Genomic DNA, 23,362 nt, shown 5'->3' with positions numbered 1-23,362 from the left:
GGGGCATCCAGCACAGCCTGGGAGCACGACAGGACGGTGCCAGGTGGCAGGGCCCGAGTACTGCGCAAAGGCATGCTGGCGAAACATCACGGGCAAAAGATTACAACGTGCTGAAGACAAGGAACAGAACACACGGGCTGTGTGAGAAATTTGAGCAGCTTGGTATGGCTGGAACAAAAGGAAAATGAAGGCGAGGAAACAGACAGAGGCCAGACGACCTTGCTAGGACCATGGGAAACCACTGAAGCACTGGAAGGGGAGGAGAGGAAGCCCAGACCTCCACACTGGAAAGGCTGCTCTGCCAGATGCCTGGAAAAAACTGCAGAAGCAACAGAAAGGAAGAAACGATGCCTGTTCCATTAAGTAAGTACACTGTTCCAGAAATTAACCTGCCACACTTCCACCTATATATAATCACTTCTTTCCCAGAATTTATAACACAGTAGGTCAATTCCTTATCTCAAACAAAAACATACCTGTGATATAAAAGCAAAACAAAGGAAAATTACTAGAGTATAGGAAAAAAAGTAGTACAAAGCAGCAGTAGCTATTAAAAAAAAAAAATCAAAATTTCCAAAATAAAGTAATATATGAACTAGCCTAAAAAAGACAGTCCTTTTCTTGGCCCAAATTTCATCTCTAATATACCCATTTCTGAAAACAATACCCACTCATAATGATGATGCCCTTGGGAGAGTAACCCACATGGGAGAGGGTTCCCTCATTCCCCTTTCTCTTTCTAAATAAAAACTGATGAATGAAAGCCATAGATTTTGCCATAAACAGAATGTTTTCATATACTTACAGGCTCTTAGATATGTTTTGGATGGCCAAGGCATCCAAATTCTTTCTCTGCAGTCTGCTCTGGGTCAGGGGAGGAAGAATCCTGCCTCTAAATAGATACTGAAACTTGAATCTGTACACAGAGTAGATTTGAAAGTCTAATCTATTTGCTTATCTATTCTTAAAGTGGTAATTCTCTTAAAATATCCAGCATAAAAAGGAGATAATTTCTGAATGCTGATGCTTAGAGCTGGTGCATACAAGTAAACCTAGAGGCCAACCATTTTCTAGCAGCACCTGGAACACTTTCAGGTCCAAAAAGAAGGCAATGTAACTTGAGGCCAAGCTTAGGTGCTCTCACTCAGAAATTAACAATAAAGTTAAATAAAAGGCGTCAGAAGCATGGGGGTAAGTAGGCATAGTGTGTCTCAACATTTCATCTGCACAATTACTACTCTCATACCTCTCTGTCTTAAAAATAAATAAAAGGGCAGTGCTATTCAAAGAACGACATTGCATATTGTCCTAAATTAGAGTCATCTTCCTCTTGAAAAGGTAGTTACAAAGCCAGTTCTCCATTTCTCCTCTACTACTTCAGCCTTTCCTAAGAATGCTGTAAAATAAAATAAATGACAGAGAAGTGTGGGGCAAATCAACATTCACCTTACACACTAGAACCTCTGCCTCTTATTAATGCCTGGAAAAGCAACTCCATCTAGCACAGCCACTGTGAATGCATTCTGAATGCAAAGTGCTTCAGTCCCTCCAAAGAGGTAAACATGTGTTTTAACTACTTTAGAAAAGCTTTACAGTTTCTCATTAATAAAGTGGAAACTGTGAGGACTCACCCTGTAAAGAGGATGGCATTTGTCCCTGAAACATGGAGCCAACTGGGCGTAGATCTGGAGGCTATAGTAATAGGCTGCCAATTGGAGAGAGAGAGCGGAGTGGGACTGCTTTTCAAAGCACTTGTTAGCGTCTAACACCTACGAGGGAGCACAAGAGAAAGAGCTCAGCTGAAAGGAAATTAGCACAACCATCATAACCATTACATTTCTAGTCCTTACTGTAGAATTTTGGTTCAAAGTTTTCATCAAATTGACTCAAGCTCATCTTAACATGACTACATTAAAATTCAGACAGATTATAAAGGCCAGATCCTATGCATGTGAAAGTAGATTTTAAAATCAAGATTTCAGCTAACATTGTAGATTTTACTCTTCAGATACTGACCACAGCCCTTGCATTATGCAGAGGAAAACCAGAAGGAAGTGAAACATGCAATAAACAATTCACCGGTGAAAACCCCAGTAAAGATGTTCAGTTTATTCATTTTTCAAGTCCTTTTTTCTTGATAAGGGCAAACTTACCTGTGGTAAGGCCAGGAGATAAGCAAGAGCCAAGGTCATATCATTTGGTAATGCGTCACTTGCTAGCTGTAAGAGAACTGGATACAAAAAACAAACAAACATTATTTTCTTTGAGGATCCATGTGACAGTCACGGATACTAAGCATCACGATTTTAGTCCTTCATGATTTCAACTGTAATTATCTTCAGAGAACTTTTTAAGATGCTTTATGAGAAAGTCTATTCAGCACCATCGAAGTACAGATTATATGAAACTACGTTAAATGGTAGTCTTGCCTTAACTCAAGACACATTATGCCATTTGCTACTTACATATGTGACTAATGTTAGTGCAGCTACAAAGTCTAAGTGCAAACAGATCAGTGAGGATGTCTCTTCCAGCTAATCTTCTGGTTTTAGAGACTCAGGCCATGCTATAAAATTCTGGATATCAATGACAGCTACCGTGGAAGATGATCATGTGAGCACTCATGGTCAGAACAACAACACAGCTTTGTGAGAGCAGACTTAGGATAACTCTCTTGATTACTACAGTCATGACAACATGGCTGTGTTCTTTCTCTGCACCACACTCCACGAAAAGAAAACCAGTCTCATGCTTTGATTATATAACATCTTACAACCATCTACAACTTTCATAAAGCTTCTTTATATAAGCAACAACCTGTCAATGTCATGGATTTAATAAAAGAACACTGCAAATAACATCTGTGTTTATATCCCATTTTGTACTAATAAGGAGGCACTCATTTAGGACCTTAAGTGACCAATACTAGATAGTCACTGTAATCACAGTGTAAACTTTTTTTATAGAGAACAGGCTCTCCTGATCTTCACTAATGATGGTAAACAGCATCTAAATAATTCAAAATAAGTAATATTTCACTTCATAAATACACCATATCATTTTATGGTGTATTAGAGGAAACTGAAAGTCACTCAGTCGTGTCCGACTCTTTGCAACCCCATGGACTATACACTTCTCCAGGCCAGAATACTGGAGTGGGTAGCCTTTCCCTTCTCCAGGGGATCTTCCCAACCCAGGGATTGAACCCTGGTCTCCTGCATTGCAGGTGAATTCTTTACCAGCTGAGCCTAGATGAGCCAGCTCTAAATGGGTGGCGTGTCAGCAGTGCCCTAAAACCTGACATGTCCTGTGCATGGCTCATCTAAAAGGGAACTAGGCTTCTTGCACAGCACCTCTAGTAAGAGAATCTGAGTTCTCGAAATACTCATTTCCTCTACAATTGCAACCTCCAACCTCACCTAGCTTTTTTCACTCCATTTTTACTTCCTTCAGATATTTCCCTTCCTCATGTACAAAAGAGGCCAGTTTTCAAACCACCCCCCCCCTTACTGGCTTTTAGAATCTAAACCTACTCATCAAAACCAGCCCTGTCTCTTCATGGTTCAGGAGCCCCTATTCCAGGTGAATGGCCGATGCCGCAGCTAATGGAGGACCGTCCCTCTCAGAGTTGTGTTTGGGGCTAGTCTGAGCCCTGCCTGGGAAAATCACCCAGTCCCATTACTGACCTCCAGTCAGATCTTTTTTCTTTCTTCCTTTCCTTGTTTTCTTTTTGTTTTTAATCCTATCATCAACTCAATCTTACACTCCATTTAATGTGCATTTGGCGACTTCCAAAAATCAAAGCACCTTAAAGGGATGCAAAAATATGCTACCCCTGAAGATACTCCTAAGCATATGCTCCAGATCCTGAAGGAAATTTCAAAAGGACAACAACCCAACAAAAAACAAAACCAACAAAGAACACTCACGACGATGTGGCTGGAATAAAGCAGAGTTCCCTTGAGAGACCTTTGTGAGGGAAAAACTAGATCTGAAAATATAACCTTCAATAGCCTTATTTTTCAAATAGTTATATCATTTCACAGCTACAACTCAAAAGATGGTCACCAGTGTCTCTTGAACATATATCATTGAATACAAAGCTTTTAGCAGGCAAAAGAGAAGAGAAATAATTAATTTCCATGAGCTAAAAGTAATGACAAAAATCACCCTCAGAGGAGTCCAAAGAATCATTGTTATTTTTATAAATAGTGAAAATAATCACTTTAAAATACAAATATTTGCTCCAAGTGAATAATAACCATAAAGATTTCACTTCATACATACAACTCTTGTGTCTGACTCTTGTGACCCCATGGACTGTAGCCCGCCAGGCTCCTCCTTCCATGGAATTCTCCAGGAAAGAGTACTGCAGTGGGTTGCCATTTCCTTCTCCAGGAGATCTTACCAACCCAGGGATTGAACCCGGGTCCTTGTGTATCACAGGCAGATTCTTTACTGACTGAGCCACCAGGGAAGCCCCATATTCACAACAGTCTTCATCAATTTTAAAAGTTTTCTGCAATTTATAAAGCACTGACATTTGAGGGGGAAGAGTTTTGTCAATCTGGGCTATTGGCAGACTAGTCAGTTGCCAAGTAAAGCCAACAGCTTCCCTGTGGGCACACCACTGATGTGCAGACCAACCAGCTCGGAGCCCATTCCCTGAACTAGCCTCTTTCTCTGGCTTCTGCACTCCAGGCGCAATATCACCTTTGCCCTGATCACCCCAGGGCCAGGTGCTAGACAGCCAGAGATCACCCCACAGCCCAGAGTCCACCCAAGTTACCCAAACTCTTCATCTCAAGCTTGCTCAAGCATGCCTACCAGACCTCGCCTGTTATTTCCCGTGAAAACCCATACTCTGCCCCCTTCATACCTTCTGCCTCCCTCTCCCTCTCTCTGCCCTGAGGTAAAGACAATGAGAAGGCAGCTGTGTGCTAGCCAGGAAGAGATAACTCACCAGAAGCCAACCACACTGGCATCTGATTTCCAATCTCCAAACTGTGAGACTGGGAATTTCTGCTGTTTAAGCCACCTCGTCTACAGTATTCTGTCCTGTCAGCCCAAGCTGACTAACATAGACAGAAAACAAGACATACAAAATAAGATATCTCTCTCTCTCCATCAGTATGTATCAGGCTATCGACAATCTTATGCTATTACAAGCAATGAATATATGCCGTATTTTTCATGTATGTGAATTCATGGAATAAATTCCTAGAAGTGGAATTACTAGGTCAAATAATATAATTTTTATAGCTATTGCCAAATTGCCATGTGTTTTTCAAATTCTCACTTTAAGCCAAGTCCTCATTGCAGCATCTCCACCAGGACTGCCGTTTAGCTGGCATATCTCACCCACTTGAATGCCCATTTGGCCCATTTTTCAAGGCCTCTTGACATCTACTTCAACCACAGAAGATGAAGATTGCTTAAAATTGAGGGTGAATCCAAAATCCTCTCCACAGGGTTAGCTTCACTGATATGAGTTGACTCCTCAGAATTAATCCTAAGAGAAAGGTACCCTGGCTTTCTGTTTCATCTTTCTGGGAATTGATGACTCAGACTTTTGCTCCACTCTCATCAGACGAACTCCAGTGAAATCCAGAATACTACATCTGATTTAAATTCTTCTGTGATTGGGTTCTCTTACTTGTACAGCCCTCCTGCAGATGAAAACTATGTACTCTGGATAAAGCATAAAAAATAGGTATCTTAAGGCACTGGTGAGGCATTGAAAGCAGACAGAAACTAAAGGGTAGATGCCATTTGGAAAAATGAAATGACAACAGTGAGTTTCCCATCTTTACAGCTTCTATCCTGAGGGCAAGCGTCTGTCTGCTCCTCGCCAGGCAGGTAAAATTTAGATGGAGAATTTGAAGTCTTAAAGAACCACAGCCCAGAAAAACCACAACAGCCGACAAGTAAGAGAGGTCTGATAGTTTCTTAAAAAACTTTGGCTCATCAATTTCACCTTTAGATAGTTACCCCAGAGAAATAAAAACAAAGGTCCATAAAAACACAGGTTCACAAAAACATTGTGTAAGAGTTCACAGCAGCTTTTTCATAATAACCCTCAGTTAGAAAAAGCCCCCATGTCCCTCACCAGGAGAACAGGTAAACTGGTACAATCATACAGTGGAATACTTTTCAGTTATTAAAAAAAAAAAGAATAGAAAAAAACCTACTGATAGAAGCAATAAATCTTAAGTTTCACAGAAAAGAATATATCCTGTATGATTCCACTGAATGAATTCTAGAACAGTCAAAACTCATCTACAGCAGGGGAAAAACTGAACATTTGTCAGTCCCAATTAGGAGTGTGGGTTGGGTGTTTTCAGGAAAGAGGCATCGACTTTCTGGGATGACAGTAATGTTCTGCATCTTGAAAGGAGTCAGGGTTACATAGGGGCTGTGCTTGTCAAAACTCACAGTCTTATGTCTACACTTAGGATTTTTGCATTTCATTGTTTATAAACAAAAAAAATAAATAATAAAACTTGTAAAATAAAAAAGTAAGAAATATTGACTAGTTAAAGATACGCACAGTGCATGTCAAGAGGCAAAGAGTAACAATGCTTACAACTCTGAAATGTGTCAGAGAAAGAAGCTGTATTTGGTGGGAGGACTAGAGCAAGTGTAGTAAAATATTAATTGTTGCAATCTAGGTGGAGAGTATATGGGAGTTTCACTGTAGAAGTTTCTTGACTTTTCTACGCATTTGAAATTTTCCTTAATAAAATATTTACAGAAGAAAAGGGGGGGAAATACTTCTGAAAACAGGGTCAAATGCTCAAGCTCCCCAACAGTTATTTCCCAAATGGGGTTCCCTGTGGACAAGTATACATGTAACTCTTCTCCATCTCTCAGGCAGCTGAGTTTCCAGCCACACAAAGCCTGTGACCTCCCTGCTGCTCCAAGATGGGAAAGGCCACCATCACTAGTGTCAGGTACACCAGCATCTCCTATGTCCCCAGCTTGAAAGGAAAGGGATCATATCTCTTCCCTGATCCTTAACGCAACTGTCAAAATCACTTCGTGGTATCTTTTTCTCCCACAGCCAGATCACAGCTCATTAATCCCTGCAACTCAAGTGCTAACCCAGAACCCCTCCTGACTAACAACTAAATTATTGAAGGAAACTAACTTGGGGTGGGGGGGCTTGAGGGGGAGATGAGAGGGGAGAGATGGGAGGAGGGGAAAGGGGAGACACATCATAACTGCCCACACTTGACCCCATCCCAACTTTCTCAGCAGCTCTCACGGAGGCTCAATTCAAACCCCCACATACAGGAAACTTCTCAGACCTTGAATCTGTGAGCCATGTGAAGCTACATATGACAAAATTATCAATGAGGATCTGAAGTAGACCAGAAACCATAGGGTTTCAATAGGATGGGATCCACCAGATATTTTGCTGGCTGTAGACTGTATCACAGTGATTTTTTCATTACCATTTAAGACACATGTATTTATTAAAATAATAATAATAATAATAAAGACCTGTCCTACATTTAGCACTGTGTATGAATTTAATTTGCAAAGCTTATTTTCTAAACTTGCAGAAAATACACTGCATTTTCTAGACAAGTAATACAGCCAAAATCAGATGAAATCTATGCCTAAGCCTCCAAGCACTAATTCTCTGCAAAATAAGTGCCTCTGGAAAGCACTCTATGATAAATTTAATTCCAGAATGGAATTCACAGAGGAAAGCTGCCCATATTATTGATTTAGAAATCATTAGCCATTAAATCATTCATTTAGCTAAATAAATAATGATCAATTTTCTTCAGCTAGTCTCCATAAAAATCCTTTTCATCAACTTTATTAAAAAATTCTGAAAAGTCAGATCGTGTTGGGAAGTTTAATTTGTATCATGACCTACTTCTGAACCAAAGTCAGGAGTCACATTTCTATAATTTTTAATTTAGGTCATTTAACCTATATCATTCATCAAATCTGTTGAGTTTCTAACAAATATTTGATACTATAAAATAGCTAATGATATCTGTCTCAAATACATTACCATCCTCAAGAGAAACCAAACATGACCATTTTGTAACATATGGAAATATCAAATAACGATGCTATATATCAAGAACTAACAATTCTGTAGGTCAATTACACTGCAGAAAAAAACTCACAGAAAAAGAGATTAGATTTGTGGTTACCAGAGGCAGGGGGTAGGGGAAGGCAGAATTAGATGAAAGTAGTCAAAAGGTATCACCAACTTCGAGTTATAATTGAAAGTTATACTCCAGGTACAAGGACAGTAGGTGGCTCAAGGACCAATGCTTTAATGAGTGATGTACACATGGTGAGAAAGGGAACAGAAGGGGATCCCCGATCGTCATTAAGTGTGTTACCCCCCAATCCACACGGCTCCTCCACAAAAATCTATTTGCTTCATGCTTCTAGATCATTCTGAGGCCTCATCATTTAGTTACCACAAAGATGGTCAGGTACTTTAAGAACCCCATGAAAGGGGGAGGCCAAATAATCTAGAAAGCTGTGCCCCACCAAGACCTTATTCTCAAGTACTCTCCACCTTCCTCCAAAAACAGCTCTGAAAAACAGCAGAAGCTTTAATAAACTGAGAAATCAGTGTGACAGAGTCTCTCCAAGGACACAGCCATCTTTCAAACCTTTGGCATGTAGTTCCATCCTCTTGCCTTTTTCTGAAAGACAGGTATGCAAATACATACATACACACACACACACACACACACACACACACACACACACACACACACATATACCATAAGCTAAATCATAAATTAACATATTCTTGACTGGAGATGTATTAATATATCTTTTGTTACCCAAATATTATTGACCAGAGTGTTTCAGTATTCACTTACACAGCAAATTGCTGGTCACAGGCCTTAGGTTCTACAAAAATCCTCTAATCAATAATGTGTTAAGATATTACATAAGTCATTGTTTCCAAATTCCTGGTTATTAATTCAGTCCTTTATTACAGCAATTAACAGATGATATTTCCATGTCTAACCAGTATTTTCTTAGGGTCTTAGATTTTATCTGTATAAGCTATTCCAATAGTCAATCATAATTTAATCCATGAGTAATGTATTACAATATTTTTGAAGAAAAGAAAGAAGTAATAAATAATTAAAAGGGGAAGCAGCAATGCAACTATACTCTTAAAATATATTCAATATCACTTGTAAGATGTGTCATGATTTAGCAATAGCTTCTTGGAGGCAAAAAAGAAACATGAATGTACCATCAACTGTGACTTGAACATTAATTTCAGAATAGCAAGGAGGAACCTAAAGAGCCTCCTGATGAAGGTGAAAGAGGAGAGTAAAAAAGCTGGCTTAAAACTCAACATTCAAAAAATTAAGCTCATGGCATCTGGTCCCATCACTTCATGGCAAGTAGAAGGGGAAAAAGTAGAAGCAGTGACAGACTTTATTTTCTTGGGCTCCAAAGTCTCCACAGCTGGTAACGGTAGCTATGAAATTAAAAGATGCTTGCTCTTTGGAAGGAAAGCTATGGCAAACCTAGACGGCATATTAAAAAGCAGAGATAGCACTTTGCTGACAAAGGTCCGTCTAGTCAAAGCTATGGTTTTTCCAGTAGTCATGTATGGATGTAAGAGTTGGACCATAAAGAAGGCTGAGTGCTGAAGATTTGAGGCTTTCAAACTGTGGCGCTGGAGAAGATTCTTGACAGTCCCTGGACAGCAAGGAGATCAAACCAGTCAATCCTAAAGGAAATCAACTGTGAATATTCACTGGAAGAACTGATGCTGAAGCTCCAATACTTAGGCTACCTGATGCAAAGAGCCGACTCACTGTAAAAGACCCTAATATTGGGAAAGATTAGGGCAGGAGGAGAAGGGGCCAAGAAAGGATGAGATGGTTGGATGGCCTCACCAACTCAATGGACATGAATTTGAGCAAACTCCAGGAGATAGTGAAGGACAGGGAAGCCTGGCATGCTGCAGGCCAGGGGTCACAGAGAGTCGGACTTGACTTAACGACTGAAGAACAAGGCAGAGAAACTATAGATTATGATATGCATCTCAGAACTGAAGAAAAACGGTAACTTTGTAAAAACGTCAGTATCCCAGGCTCTGCAGAGTATTTGCTTCCTCTCTTTCCAACTGCATATAAATAATGATTGAAAGAAAGGATGATCTAAAAATATGTTATAGCATCAGGTTTCCAGGAACATGGCAGTTCTATGCCCCACATACATTTTTCCAAGTTTTACTCCACACTGCAATGTGTTCCATTAAAACACAGCATCATCCAGGCTCATTAGCAGTTATAGGTTATATGGAAGTGGAAGTCCTGGACAAGACTGCCAAGAAAACTGTTTTTCCCTTCTTTACTCCTTACAGATACCTGGAATATAGACAAGATAGCTGGAACCCCAGTTGTCTTTAAGTTCTGAAGTACCTACTAAGGCTGGCAAAGCAGAAGGAGAGGGAAAATTGAAAAATAAAAATAGTCAAGGCAATTACCTTGGAACCTTGAAAAGAAGTAAGGAGGAAGAAAAAAGTACAAATGGCAAGTGGTCTTTGGTTAACTGCATACATTTTCATTCTTTTCAAAAAATTTCACATGGAATGATATGGCACCATGCAGAAAATTCTTAAGACGAAATACACATCTATAGTTCATGAAATAGGTACATAAGAGTTCTTTATTAACCCATAAAACCAGGAAAGAAAGTAGTATCTATTGAATTCATTAATCTATATCATTCCCTAAGAATCACTTTACATGATTAGTACCCTAAATAGGAACTGTATCTCATTTATCCTTTTAAATTCTCAATATTACAAGTAACCAGAAAATAGTAGGTACTCAATAAATGATTTAAGTCAATGAATAAATAAATGTATGAATGATGATGTCAAGTTAAGCTATTCAAAATTACTGAAAATGTTACTGGTTTTCCTAACTCTCATTCATTCATACAGTCTCACCTATTATTCTGAGGTACACAGTCGAGGAACTAGAACCTTTCATACCTTCTGTTGTTGGAAATACTTCTTCTCCTTCGGTTTTAGTTTCTGCCAGTTTCCCAGTTCTCAGCAACACTTCTGCAAGGCTTTCTACCGGGATATGCTGATAGGTGTCATAGGTCACTTCAGACTAGACAAGAGAAGAAATGACATCATTTGATGGGATGGCTTTTTCTCTATGAAGATATTCTTAGAAAAGATAATGACAGGATTTTTATCTTCTCATAACTTGAATTATAGCTTCTCACTTACTAAAGCATATTATTCCATATAAAATTGTAAAACAGATTTTAGCCTCATAACATGTTGTAACAAATCACATAAAACCAATGCAAAACATGAGTATGAACAAAAGAAGTACATTTCAAAAAACTGCATATTTTGTTTGTAGTAAAATGCTCACAACCACCATGATAGTTAAATCTATGTTCTTAGGCACACTGCCCTTACCTCTACAACAAAGGGATTGGAGATGACAGATTCATAAAAAGGATGACAGCCTTGTTTTTCTAGGCCTTCATTGGCTCTGGTTCCAATTTGATAAACACCACCAAATTCTTGACCCTAAACAGAACATAGTGAAGATCAGTGGATAAAAGAAAAGAGAGTTGGAAGGGGGGTGGAGGAGGAAAGGAAGGAAGAAAGAAGAAAAAGATTTCAGGAGAAACAGATCAATGTGTATTGTGTGAGCTGAAGAGAGTGTCAGAGCAACACCGAAACCCAGCGGAGAATATTAAGAATCAGCACCACGTTCTAAGGGCAGCACTTCAACCTCACCCTGAAGTGCTTTTTGATTTTTCTGGTCACTTTGACATCACTGAATCAGAAACACTGAAGCAATCGGTGTTACACACATGGCCAGTTTTCTATACAACAGTCAGGATAAACTTTCTAAAATATCATTCTGTACATGCTGTTCGCTTGCTCCAAAAAACCTTTAGTAGCTCTGAATAATGCAGTCAGCAGTATCAAATCTAAACTACACAGAATAACATTCAAATTCACTAAATGCTAATGACCATTAAAGGCTAACACTCCATGCAACTACTGTGTCCATTCTACTGGCCTCTATGCCTTCCTTCTGTTACAAGGGTAATGGTCCATGCTGACTGCCCACCTCTCCTCCCAGGCCCGCCACAGACCACACCTGCCGAAACCACAGCAGATAGAGGCAAGGTAAGACTGAGCTCCCTTCACCAGCCCCATCTCTCCCACAACTACAACCCACACGAACACCTTTATTAGACTGGTCTTCAGTATTCTTCATTAGCAATATTTTAGTATCCCTACTATGGTTAATTATCTTTATGCTTTGCTCTCCTCAAACAGACTGTAAACCCCCTTATTGGAAGAACCAAGAAGAAGACATTCACCCAATCCTCCGAAGTTCATGGAGCACTTACTTAGGGCAAGCACAGCCTAGGAAACAATCAAGCTGCTGCTGCAAATGATGTTAAAATAGTTTCTTCAGAGAAAACTATATACTAGGCACAGTGCCAAACACTTTATCTAAGACGCTGTTGTTGTTCATTAGCTCAGTCATGTCCGACTCTTTGCAACCCCATGGACTGTGGCATGCCAAGCCTCCCTGTCCTTCACTATCTCCCAGAGCATGCTCAAACTCATGTCCATCAAGTCAGTGATGCCATCCAACCATATCATCCTCTGTAGACTCCTTCTCCTCCTATCTTCAATCTTTCCCAGGATCACGATCTTTTCTAATGAGTCAGCTCTTCACATCAGGTGGCCAAAGTATTGAAGCTTCAGCATCAGTCCTTCCAATGATTATTCAGGATTGATCTCCTTTAGGATTGACTAGTTTGGTCTCCTTGCAGTCCAAGGGACTCACAAGAGTTTTCTCCAACACAACAGTTCAAAAGCATTAATTCTTCAGCATTCAGCCTGCTTTATTTAATGGTCCAACTCTAAGACATGAACTCTCAAAAAGCCCCAACAGGTGAAACAGAAAATAACCCTAATCAAAATCCAGTATGATGTCTGCAGTGATGAGATGCACAGACTTCACCCAAAGTCAAGCCCACAGCCCATCAGTAAGTGGTTTCTTCTGGGTGATTATCCTCCATTCTCTCTCCTGCATATCCATGTTCAGACCATCAGCAGGTCCACAAAGGTACACCCTCAAACCAAACACTTCTCATGTCCCTCATGGCTACCCTAATCTAAGCCATCAACATCTCTCAGCTGGAGCCCTGGAAGAGAGATCCATCTTTTTGTTTCACTACTGATGACACTCCACACAGCAGTTAAACAGACGTATGAAAAGTAACCTTGGATCACACAACTGCATTGTCTGAATTTTCAAACAACTCTGTGTTGCTGAGAAGCAGATCTGTAGTTCTCTTCACCATCTATGGAAGGCTTTATATGGTGGGTCTCTTCACCATCTCTCCAACCTCATTTCCAGCCATCTTCCCACTCATCATGCTGCTCTCCCTTACCTTGGCCTCCTTTCTCTTCTACAAAGACATCAGGCTCTTTCTTCAAAATGCACTTCTCTGCTTGGCTCACTCAGGTTTCTGCTCAGAGTGATTCCTCTTCTGAGAAACTAACTCCCCTGTTGCAATCAGAACTTCACTCCTCCGGTATCACTCACTATTCCACTACCTTGCTTAAGTTCTCTGCATAGTACTCATCACCACCTGCCATCTCATTATCATACAAATATTTTATCTGTTGGTTTCTTTTTTGCCTCCACTGAAACACAGGGGGCCCAAGGGAAGGAAATCAGACTGAAGGGTTTCCCCACTCTATTTCCAGCGATGAGCACAACATCTGACACATAGAACATGCCTGGTAAGTATTTGCAGAATGAGATATTCAAGTGTTCGGGGTACCTTTATAAAAAGGCCCATGCTTCTTTTTCCTGTTAGTTTTCCGGGGTGTGGCTAAAGGATGGAAAGCAGCATGAGGATGCAGGGAAGACAACAGGGACACAATGGGCTAAGATGTCACAGAAAGCAACCTCAACGCTTGTCCTGACCTACTTGCAGAAACATGAAAGAATCGGTTAAAATGTTCTCTTTACCTAGAGGCCCCACTTAAGACTGAATGTTTGTGCCCCACCCTCACCCCAAACTCATATGTTGAAATCCTAACCCCTGTGTAATAGTGTTAAGAAGTGGGGCCTTTGATAGGTGATTAAGTCATGACGGCAGAGCACTGGGAAATGAGATTAGTGCCTTTATAAAAAAGGAGATTCCAGAAAAGCCCCTCACCACCCTTCTACCATGTGAGGACACAGCAAACAGAAGGCATTCTATGAACCAGGAAGCAGGCCTGCATAAAACACTAAATTCTCCAGGGCCTTGATCTTGGACTTCCCAGTTTCCAGCACTGTGAGAAATAAATTGTCTGTTGTTTAAGTCACCCAGTCTAAAATATTTTTGTCACAGAAGCTGGAGAGAACTAAGACAGCCCCCAGACTGGCTCCTAGCGCTTCTCTTCCATTACTGCCCTACAGAAACAGAGCAAAAGAGAGAAAGCCTTGATAAACATCATTTTCCTTTTCATCTCAGTAAACTTCAATTCAGACATATAAAACAACGTTACTTAAATCTATATCGATGTATTCTGCAAGTATAGTATGGTAGCAAATTACAGTTTATAAAATCAATTATTCATTCCCTATCCGATGGGAGGCCTAGATTTCCTAGGAGATTAATAATCTAAAGAAGATAAAGTAATAGTGAATCCAACTGAAGAGCATGCTAATGAACTGATATAAACCACCCCAACTGCTTTAGGAAAACAGAATGCACCGCTCACTTGAAGGGGTCGTAGATAAGCCAAAGACTTCTTCCACCACTGCCCATCGCTGACGGCCTGCAGCACCGCCTTGGTGGTGGTGGTGGTGTTGGAGAGGACTTTCATGGTGGTAGCGGTGGTCCAGTGGAACAGGTCGGCTGAGTTGCTGCCTGGGACACATACTTCATCCTACGTTTAACAAAAAAAAAAGAGAGAAAATGGCAAGAGTGAAAAGAAGAGAATAGACCAAAGAGTGATAATGAGACTGCTTGGAGTTAGCAGACATGAAATTAAACAGATTTAAAAATCCATCTTTACCAATAACAACAACAACAACAACAAAAATGTGAAAGCAATATTAGCATACTGTACTCCTTGAATCATTTACAAAAGAAAATTCAGTAAAGGAAAATACATCTTAATGCATTAGTCACAGAATCTCTTTCCAAAGTACTTACAAAGCAAATAGTGGGTTCTTAATTTTTTTTTTACTAATCTAATATCCTCTGATGAGATACTCATGTTTGTTTCTTTGACATTTTAAACTATTTATGGTTTAGATTAAGAAATACAATTATTCACTTCAACAATGCTACTGTGACCCAGACAAAGGTAGAAGATTCTGATAATCCACCTTTACATACTGAAAGGCATTTTGTTTTTCATCTAAACAAGTGGATGATTAATAGCATTTAAAAGGTTTCTAATGTGGTACCTCCTGCCAATCTCGAAGCAATCAGCCACAATTCCAACTCCCCATGTACTAACCCAAGAAGTTTCATGGGGAGAAAAATGCCAATATATCGACATTTGTTTAAATAGAAATGACAGTGACCACAGCTGCTTTTGATCAAAGAAAGGTAAATTTGTTCTCTGAAAACCCAGCCTTTGGTTTAGTATCTATTTCTACTTACCTTTTCTGTAGTATTCTAGTAAAAGGAAAGAAAAATTAAGGTCTAGTCTTGCAATTTGAACAACTTTCTTGCCACTAATAGAAGGAGAGTTTAGTTTGGCTATTTGGGTCTACATCACATCATTCATTAATGTGTTATTTGAGTAATAAAAAATGATAAATCATGGAACCACTCAATAATTACCAAGATATCATCACAACACACCCTTAGGAGAAATTCACCATTTTAGACCACAGCCTCCATATATGGTGGGTAGAATTATGGCCCCCTAAAATACCTGCATCCTAATCCCTAGGACCTGCAAATGTATTACATTAGATGGCGAAAGACCTTGGCAGATATGATTAAGGACACAAACCTTGAGGTGAGAAGAAAAATCCTGAATTATCTGAGCGGAACTAACCTAGTCACATGAGCCTTTTAAGCAGAGAACCCTTCCCAGCTAGGGTCACAGAGAGACGCCCTGGGATAAGAGGCAGGAGAGACGTGAAGCACATCATTGCTCGCTTTGGAAATGGAGAGAGGCAGACAAGAGTTAAAGAATGTGAGAAGCATCTTGAAGGTGAAAAGAAAGTGGAGGTGACAGACAGCAAGGCAATGAGTACCTCAGTCCTGCAAACACAAGGAATTAAATTCTGTCAACAACATGAATTAGAGAAGGGAATGGCAACCCACTCCAGTATTCTTGCTTAGAGAATTCCACGGACACAGGAGCCTGGAGGGTTACAGCCCATGGGGTCGCAAAGAATCGGACATGACTGAGCAACTAACACTACTAACAACATGAATGAGCACGGATTCTCCTCCAGAGCCTCCAGAAAACACAGTCCTGTGGGCACCCTGACTTTGGCTGAGATCCTAAGCAGAAACCCACCCAAACCTGCCAGGTTTCTGTCCTATGGGAATTATAAGAACTTGCATTGTTTCAAAGCTGCTAAATGAGAGTAATATGTCATAGCAGTAAAAGAAAATGATTACATCATGTTGCTATACTTATAATTTCTAGAAAACCATTTTAATTTTATTCTTAGTACTAAAATGAAATGTATTTAAGCTGCATTAACTGATACTTACAATTTCCTCACTGGGCAGTTGGTTAACTTTTCTGAAAAGATTTTCTATTCTTTTAATGAGAAAAAAAAAAAAGCTGTGTCCCAACACTAGGAGAAATGATGATTACGTGATGCAACAAAGGTGTCAGTTAACACTACAATGGCAACTATATTAAAAAATGTATCAATATATTATGTACCTTAAACTTACATAGTGTAATATGTCAAATATATCTTAATTTTCTAAAAAAAAATTTAAACTTGTGTTTCCTATAAGCTTTCTGGACTTTGGGAGAGGTATAAACTATCAACTCAATGCACTATAAATTATAATTTAATTATGAAAACAGCACAGATGATATGCTAAGGAAGAAAATACTCATGTTAAACTGACTGTATATAAGGGCAAACATGTCAAAAACAACTGCTAGGGGTTTAGGTGCCCAAGAAAGATGAGCACTTCTGCTGGACTTCAGGTTCTGCAGCAGATACTGCAGCCTGCTTCACTCACTCGGTTCCGGACGCCCCCCCAGGCTGTGCTGCTAGAAGCTGAGAAGCTAAAGACTACATTTCCCAGATGCCCTAGGACTAACATTCCTCACACACCTAGTTTTCCTCAAACAGATGCACCCATTGTGTAGAATATGCACAGTGAAACTACAGTAGAGACTGTACTTTTGTTATTACTGTGCTTTACTTGTGGAAAATATACTTTTTTTTCCCTTTTTCCATTTTTTCTGGTCATCCTAGTTGCTCTTCTGCAGCAGGGGTGATACAAGTACCAGTGCCCAGACCCTAGCTTCACAGTAAAGGACCGTGTGGAGTACCATTCTGCTGGCTTGTTATCCTGGCAGGGTCCGTGCAACATCGGAGACAGTTGAAAAGGAGGGGCTTGCGAATTCCCCAACTTCTTGTGGCAGATTTCTGCTCCCGCAGCAGTTAACCTCCTCAGTATTGTTCTTATAGTTACTCTAAAAATACACCAAAGCCTGCTTCTCCAGACCTTTGAATGATTGTGTAAGACTCCAATTCTCATTAAAATTTTAAAAAAGTCCCCTTCTGCTTATAAAAGCTAGAATGTTTTCTGTTGCTTACAGCTGAACACTGATTGATTTTTTTAAAAAAAGAAAGTATATTTTTGATCTGAAAGATCAACAACATCATTTTTATTCTGCAGTAGATGGTGACTTTGGCTTAAATCTCCAGCCACAATGAGGCTAAAATCTTTTTGCGAGTCTACATCTTGGGAGTCACTTTTCCAAGGAGGAGATGAGTCTACAGAACAGATATCTGAGCAAAATAATCATAGCAGCCCAGTGGTGGAAAATGGAGTCAAACGAACTTCCAGAACTGCCCAAACCTGTGCTGTCCAACCTGGCAGCCAGCAGATATACGGGGTGACTGCACTCTGGAAATGCAGTTGCTCCGAACAGGGGCATGCTGTCAGTGTAAAACACACTGGATTGTAAAGACTTAGTGCATAAATGAACAAGTAAATAAACTAGCCCACATGTGTTTAACCGCAAGGAACAAAACCAGAACTGAATGTACCCTTTCTGGGCTTCCTAGGTAACACTAGTGTTAAAGAACTGACCTGCCAATGCAGGAGACCTAAGAGATATGGGTTCAATCCCTGGGTCGGAAAGATGCCCTGGTGGAGGGTGTGGAAACCCACTCCAGTATTCTTGCCTGGAGAATCCCATAAACAGAGGAGCCTGGCGGGCTACAAGCCATGGGGTCGCAAAGAGTCAGACACAACTGAGCCAGTGAAGCGACCTAGCACACATGTATGCATGTACCCTTTCTACTGACAGGCAAAATCAAGAGGAAACCCAGGGAGGCTAAAGCTTACATTCTCAGTTCTTCTCAATTTCAGCAATTAGGAAAGTCAGTTCTTTGCATGCCTCTTTCTGCATGCCTGTGGCGGCTGGAGGGAGGGGTTAAGGAGACAGAATGGAAGAATGAAGCTCATTATTAACACATCTGAAAAGGCAAGTAGAAAGACCAACATAGAAAAAAACACAAATCTCCCTCCAAGAGTAATCATAATGATAGATGCCACGTCATGAAAGCTTGAAATGTGTCAGGGCTTTACAAGGCCCGTTATGTGTATACTGGGCATAAACACTGCACACACACACACACACACAGTTGTTTCAATGGCAGCATTACTAGAAGTCTTTCCTTAATTTCTTCACTATTTGAGAAGACGGCAGGAGGCTCATTTCTTCTTCACTTTGGTATAGCACAATTGGCTCATCACATCGGACTTAACAGAAGGAAAAAAAGCTGAGTCCGGCTCCTGCACTCCACAGGCTCCTCTTTTCTAACAGGGTCAGGACCCCGGCCAAGAAGCTTCCACTATTAGGCAGTAGTGTAGATGGTACTGCTAACCCCCTCCCTGCATCGTGGGGGCAGGGCCTGCTTACCCTGGACAGCTCGTCATTCAGCGTGTTCATCTATCTGGGCTACTGAAAGCTTTGAATTCAAGTACATTCTGCTTCATTCTGCTTCTAAGCTTTTGCCCTCAGTTACTCTGCATTGAGTAGAACTAGTACTATATAGACACACACACACACACACACACACACACACACACATATCCCTCTCTGAATAACACTGCCAGAAAAAGCTCTTTGTCAGAAATAAATCTCAGAAGGAATTTGCAGTAACTAGACATTCTCTCTCTCCTTCCCTCTCTCTATGTATGTGCGTGTATATATATATATAGACACAGAGATATAGATATAAATATGTGTGTACATATGTAAGTATACATTATAGTAAGCATCTCAATTTATGTTAGATTTTATACCTGAAAAAAAAAAACCAGAAACCAATCAGAATTCATTCCCCTATTCAGCAAATAGTTACTCACTGAATGACTCCTATTTGTTGTCACACTGTATTATATTAGTCAATAAGGTGATAAAAACAAGAAGGACACAGCCTCTGCCCTTGGGAGCCTCTGAGCTCCAGAAACTACAAAGGGAAGCAGAGATACAGACAAATCACCATGTCCTCTGCCTAGAGGTGCCATCATAGAAAGCATCACAGAAGAAGTAATATTTCAGCAGGAAAGAATTTCAGGCTTCTGAAGAAGAAATGGTGATGATTTCAGGTTGTTTAGTCACTTAAGTTGTGCCCCACTCTTTGTGACCCCATGGACTATACCCCGCCAGGCTCCTCTGTCCAAGGGATTTCCCAAGCAAGAATATTGGAGTGGGCTGCCATTTCCTTCTGCAGGGGGATCTTCCCAACCCAGGGATCAAACCTGTGTCTCCCGCATTGGTAGGTGGATTATTTACCACTGAGCTACCAGAGAAGCCCCCGTGATTTCAGGTGAAAAGTGAAAGCAAAATTCGCTCAGTCGTGTCCTACTCTTTGCGACCCCATGGTCTTTACAGTCCATGGAATCCTCCAGGCCAGAATACTGGAGTGGGTAGCCTTTCCTTCCTCCAGGGGATCTTCCTGGTAGACTTAGAGAAATAAGAGACATGAAACAACATGGAATACTGGAGGAAACTTGAGTTGATTCAATGAATATACAGAAAAGAATACACAAAGATGAAGGTCAGGACACATGAAGATCAAAGGTAGGCAGAGGCAAGACCAGCAAGAGACCTACTGGGCACACCAAAGCACCTCCATCATCACCTGAACATGACACCCCTGAGAGGCTTTAAACAAAAGGAGTTAACATAACGAGATGTGTTTCAGAAATCTTATCCCAGGAGCAGGAATCCACTAGGAGATTGGTGAATTAGTCCAAATTTAAAATAATCAGGGATTCGGGGAATTCCCTGATGGTCCAGAAGTTAGGACTCTGTGCTTTCACCGCCTAGGGCCTGGATTTAATCCTTGGTCCTGAGGCAGGAGGAAGATGGGACTACCCCCCACCGCCCAACCAAGGGTAAAGTAATTGGAGATTCACTCTCTACTGATGGAAATTCCAAGACAAAAAGCAGGGGAATAAAGGGAGGAGGCTGGATCCTGCACAGAACACACATTTCTCATTCTTGAAATCAGAAGACCTCCCTGACCACATGTGGGCAGAAAAGGCTCCTTGGAGGCCAAAGGGGAGTCATGTCATGGGATATTCCTAGAATCCATCTTGGTAAAGAGATGCAGGTACCCACATGGGAGGATCCCGAGATAAACCAAGTAAGGACTGTGAAGCAGGCAAATCACAATGACTGGCCAAAGGAAACCCGGAAGAAATGCCCCCATGAAAGTAATTCAAACTACTATAAAGGCATGACTCAGCAACTCAGGGACTCTGCCTCTGAGTCTGCCTGTGTCTATCCACAGGTAATGTACTCTTTTTACTCCTAATAAATACTTTACTTGCTTCACTACCTTCTGTCTTTGTGGCAATTCTTTTCTGCAAAGCCGAAGCGTCAGGGCCCTTGACACTGACCATTGGCTTAGTGGCTAGGACCTGGTGGTTTTACCACTGCAACCTAGCCCATCTCTGCCTGGGAACCCAAGCCCTGTTCCAAGCAGCTGCAGCCCGAGGCCACCCAAGATCAGTTTAGGGAACCAAGATCCTGCAAGCTGCCTTGCGTGGCCAAAAAAAAGAAAAAAAAAAATTAAAAAGATAAAATAATCGGGAACTGAATTAAGGCAGTGATACTGGGACTAGAAGAGTTGACTCGGAAAAGATCCTCATGCTGGGAGGGATTGGGGGCAGGAGGAGAAGGGGACGACAGAGGATGAGATGGCTGGATAGCATCACCAACTCGATGGGCATGAGTTTGAGTAAACTCCGGGAGTTTGTGATGGACAGGGAGGCCTGGCATGCTGCGATTCATGGGGTCACAAAGAGTCAGACACGACTGAGTGACTGAACTGAACTGAACTGGGACTAGAAGAGGTTTCCATTTGAATCTGAAATGCATTTTTAAGTTTAAATGCTTTTATTCGTTCCTTCTAAAGATGAAAAGGGACTGAGGTAAGTCAGATAAACAGAGAAATTCAAGGATTCTGGATCCAACCATAAAAAAAGAAAGTGGACGATCTTCAAGTGCCTGTTCAAATCTTCTGCCCATTCTTCTGTTGGTTGTCTGTCTTATTCATTTGCAGTTTTTTGGTTTTTCTTTGTATATTTTGGATACATAGCCCTTATTAGATATATGAATTATGAACATTTTGTATTATTCTGCAGATTATATTTTATTATCTTAATGATGTCTTGATTAAAAGAAGTTTTTACACTTCTGAATTAGTTCAATTTATCAGCTTTTAAACTTATTTATAATTAGTATTTTTTTTTGTATGAAGTCTTTTCCTGCTCCAAGATCACAAAAAAATTCTATATCTTCCTTGAAATGTGGTATATTTGCTGTCAGTAAAATCCTGTCAAGAAGATACTCTTCTCCTTCTCACTCATCACATTACATGCCTATTTTTAATGTACTTGCCATAATTATGATTTTTCTGTCTTCTCAACTAGACAGTAGCTTTTCAAGGGCAGAGACAATGTTTGTTGATTACTACATGCTCAGGGTATAGGAAAATTACTGAAGTATAGCTTGTACTGTAGATATGAATAAGAAGTCTGATTTTACTGTACCTATGCTTGAAGAAACATTTTCTAAATCTAATATGTTATGCCTACAGCAACTAACTGTTATTCAGGTAAGATTTCATGTCACATTTTCAATTTTGGTTCATCTTTAGAATCTCCTTACTCGAGAGAGTTATGGAATGATTTGAATGTTATCAACTAATCCAAGTATAGAAACTAAAAAATATAAACATGATAAGAAATATGGCACTTAAGTATGAAATAACTTCATTCAGGGGAAAATCAAATTCACTGAAAAATATCAACAAATATAGGCTATAAGACAATTATACCATTTCATAAAATAAACCTAAATTTTACTCTGTTCATATGGATTGGCTAACTCAATATAAAAAACTTAAACATCTAAAACAGAAAAGTAAATGAAATTTCAATGCACAGAAATGTACATGACAAAAGGACTTTCTGTAAGAGATCCCTCCTTTATAAGAATTACAAAAGAGAAAGCAAAATAAAAGGCTCACTTAGACTGCAGAAGAAGCATTTAATTGGGGGGCAGTCTACCAAGATTATAGTGTAACCAGAGCCATTAATGAGGAAAATACTTTTATTTCAACTTCATGTAATAGGGAAAGAAAAAAGAGGTTAGGAAAATTTACTCCTGAAATGATTACTACTGGCAGTTTTTATATTCACAGTCGCATATTGCTAATTAATTTACAGCATATAACAGCAGAAATAGATTAATCTCCCAAACCAAGTCAACAACTCCCAGCATAAAATTTAACATGAAATCTCATTAGCATCAAGTGTTACATAGCTCAAAGGTTAACTTCATAGGCACTAGTAATATTTTTCAAGTCCAACAATAGACAACATTACCAAACAGGTTCACAAGAACAAGAACAGTTCCACATGTCAAGTTTGGCTTACAGAAACAATTCTTGTTCATCAATTACTATAGTTAACCTACGCAGGAGTTGCTTTCTCTGGTGTCTGGTATTGTTGTTGTTCACTCAGCCAACAAGTCATGTCCGGCTCTTTGTGACTCATGGACTACAGCATGCCAGGACTCCCTATCCCTCTGGTGTCT

At 40.2% G+C, this 23,362-nt stretch overlaps 1 protein-coding gene across 1 annotated transcript in view; it reads right to left on the bottom strand.

Moving 5' to 3' along the window:
* The window catches only part of NBAS (NBAS subunit of NRZ tethering complex), a 312,019-nt gene that overhangs the window by 118,393 nt on the left and 170,264 nt on the right, over positions 1-23,362 (bottom strand). Inside the window, exons 36-40 of the mRNA XM_070451500.1 lie at positions 14,795-14,962; positions 11,459-11,572; positions 11,015-11,138; positions 2,154-2,230; positions 1,632-1,769 (exon numbers count right to left, since the gene is read on the bottom strand). Coding sequence (XP_070307601.1) covers positions 1,632-1,769; positions 2,154-2,230; positions 11,015-11,138; positions 11,459-11,572; positions 14,795-14,962 — 621 coding nt within the window. The remainder of the gene's footprint in view (positions 1-1,631; positions 1,770-2,153; positions 2,231-11,014; positions 11,139-11,458; positions 11,573-14,794; positions 14,963-23,362) is intronic.

This window comes from Odocoileus virginianus, chromosome 2 (assembly GCF_023699985.2).
Source record: "Odocoileus virginianus isolate 20LAN1187 ecotype Illinois chromosome 2, Ovbor_1.2, whole genome shotgun sequence".
NCBI lineage: Eukaryota > Metazoa > Chordata > Mammalia > Artiodactyla > Cervidae > Odocoileus > Odocoileus virginianus.
The sequence above is the reverse complement of the archived record's forward strand: the minus strand, read 5'-3'. Positions and strand labels throughout refer to the sequence as shown.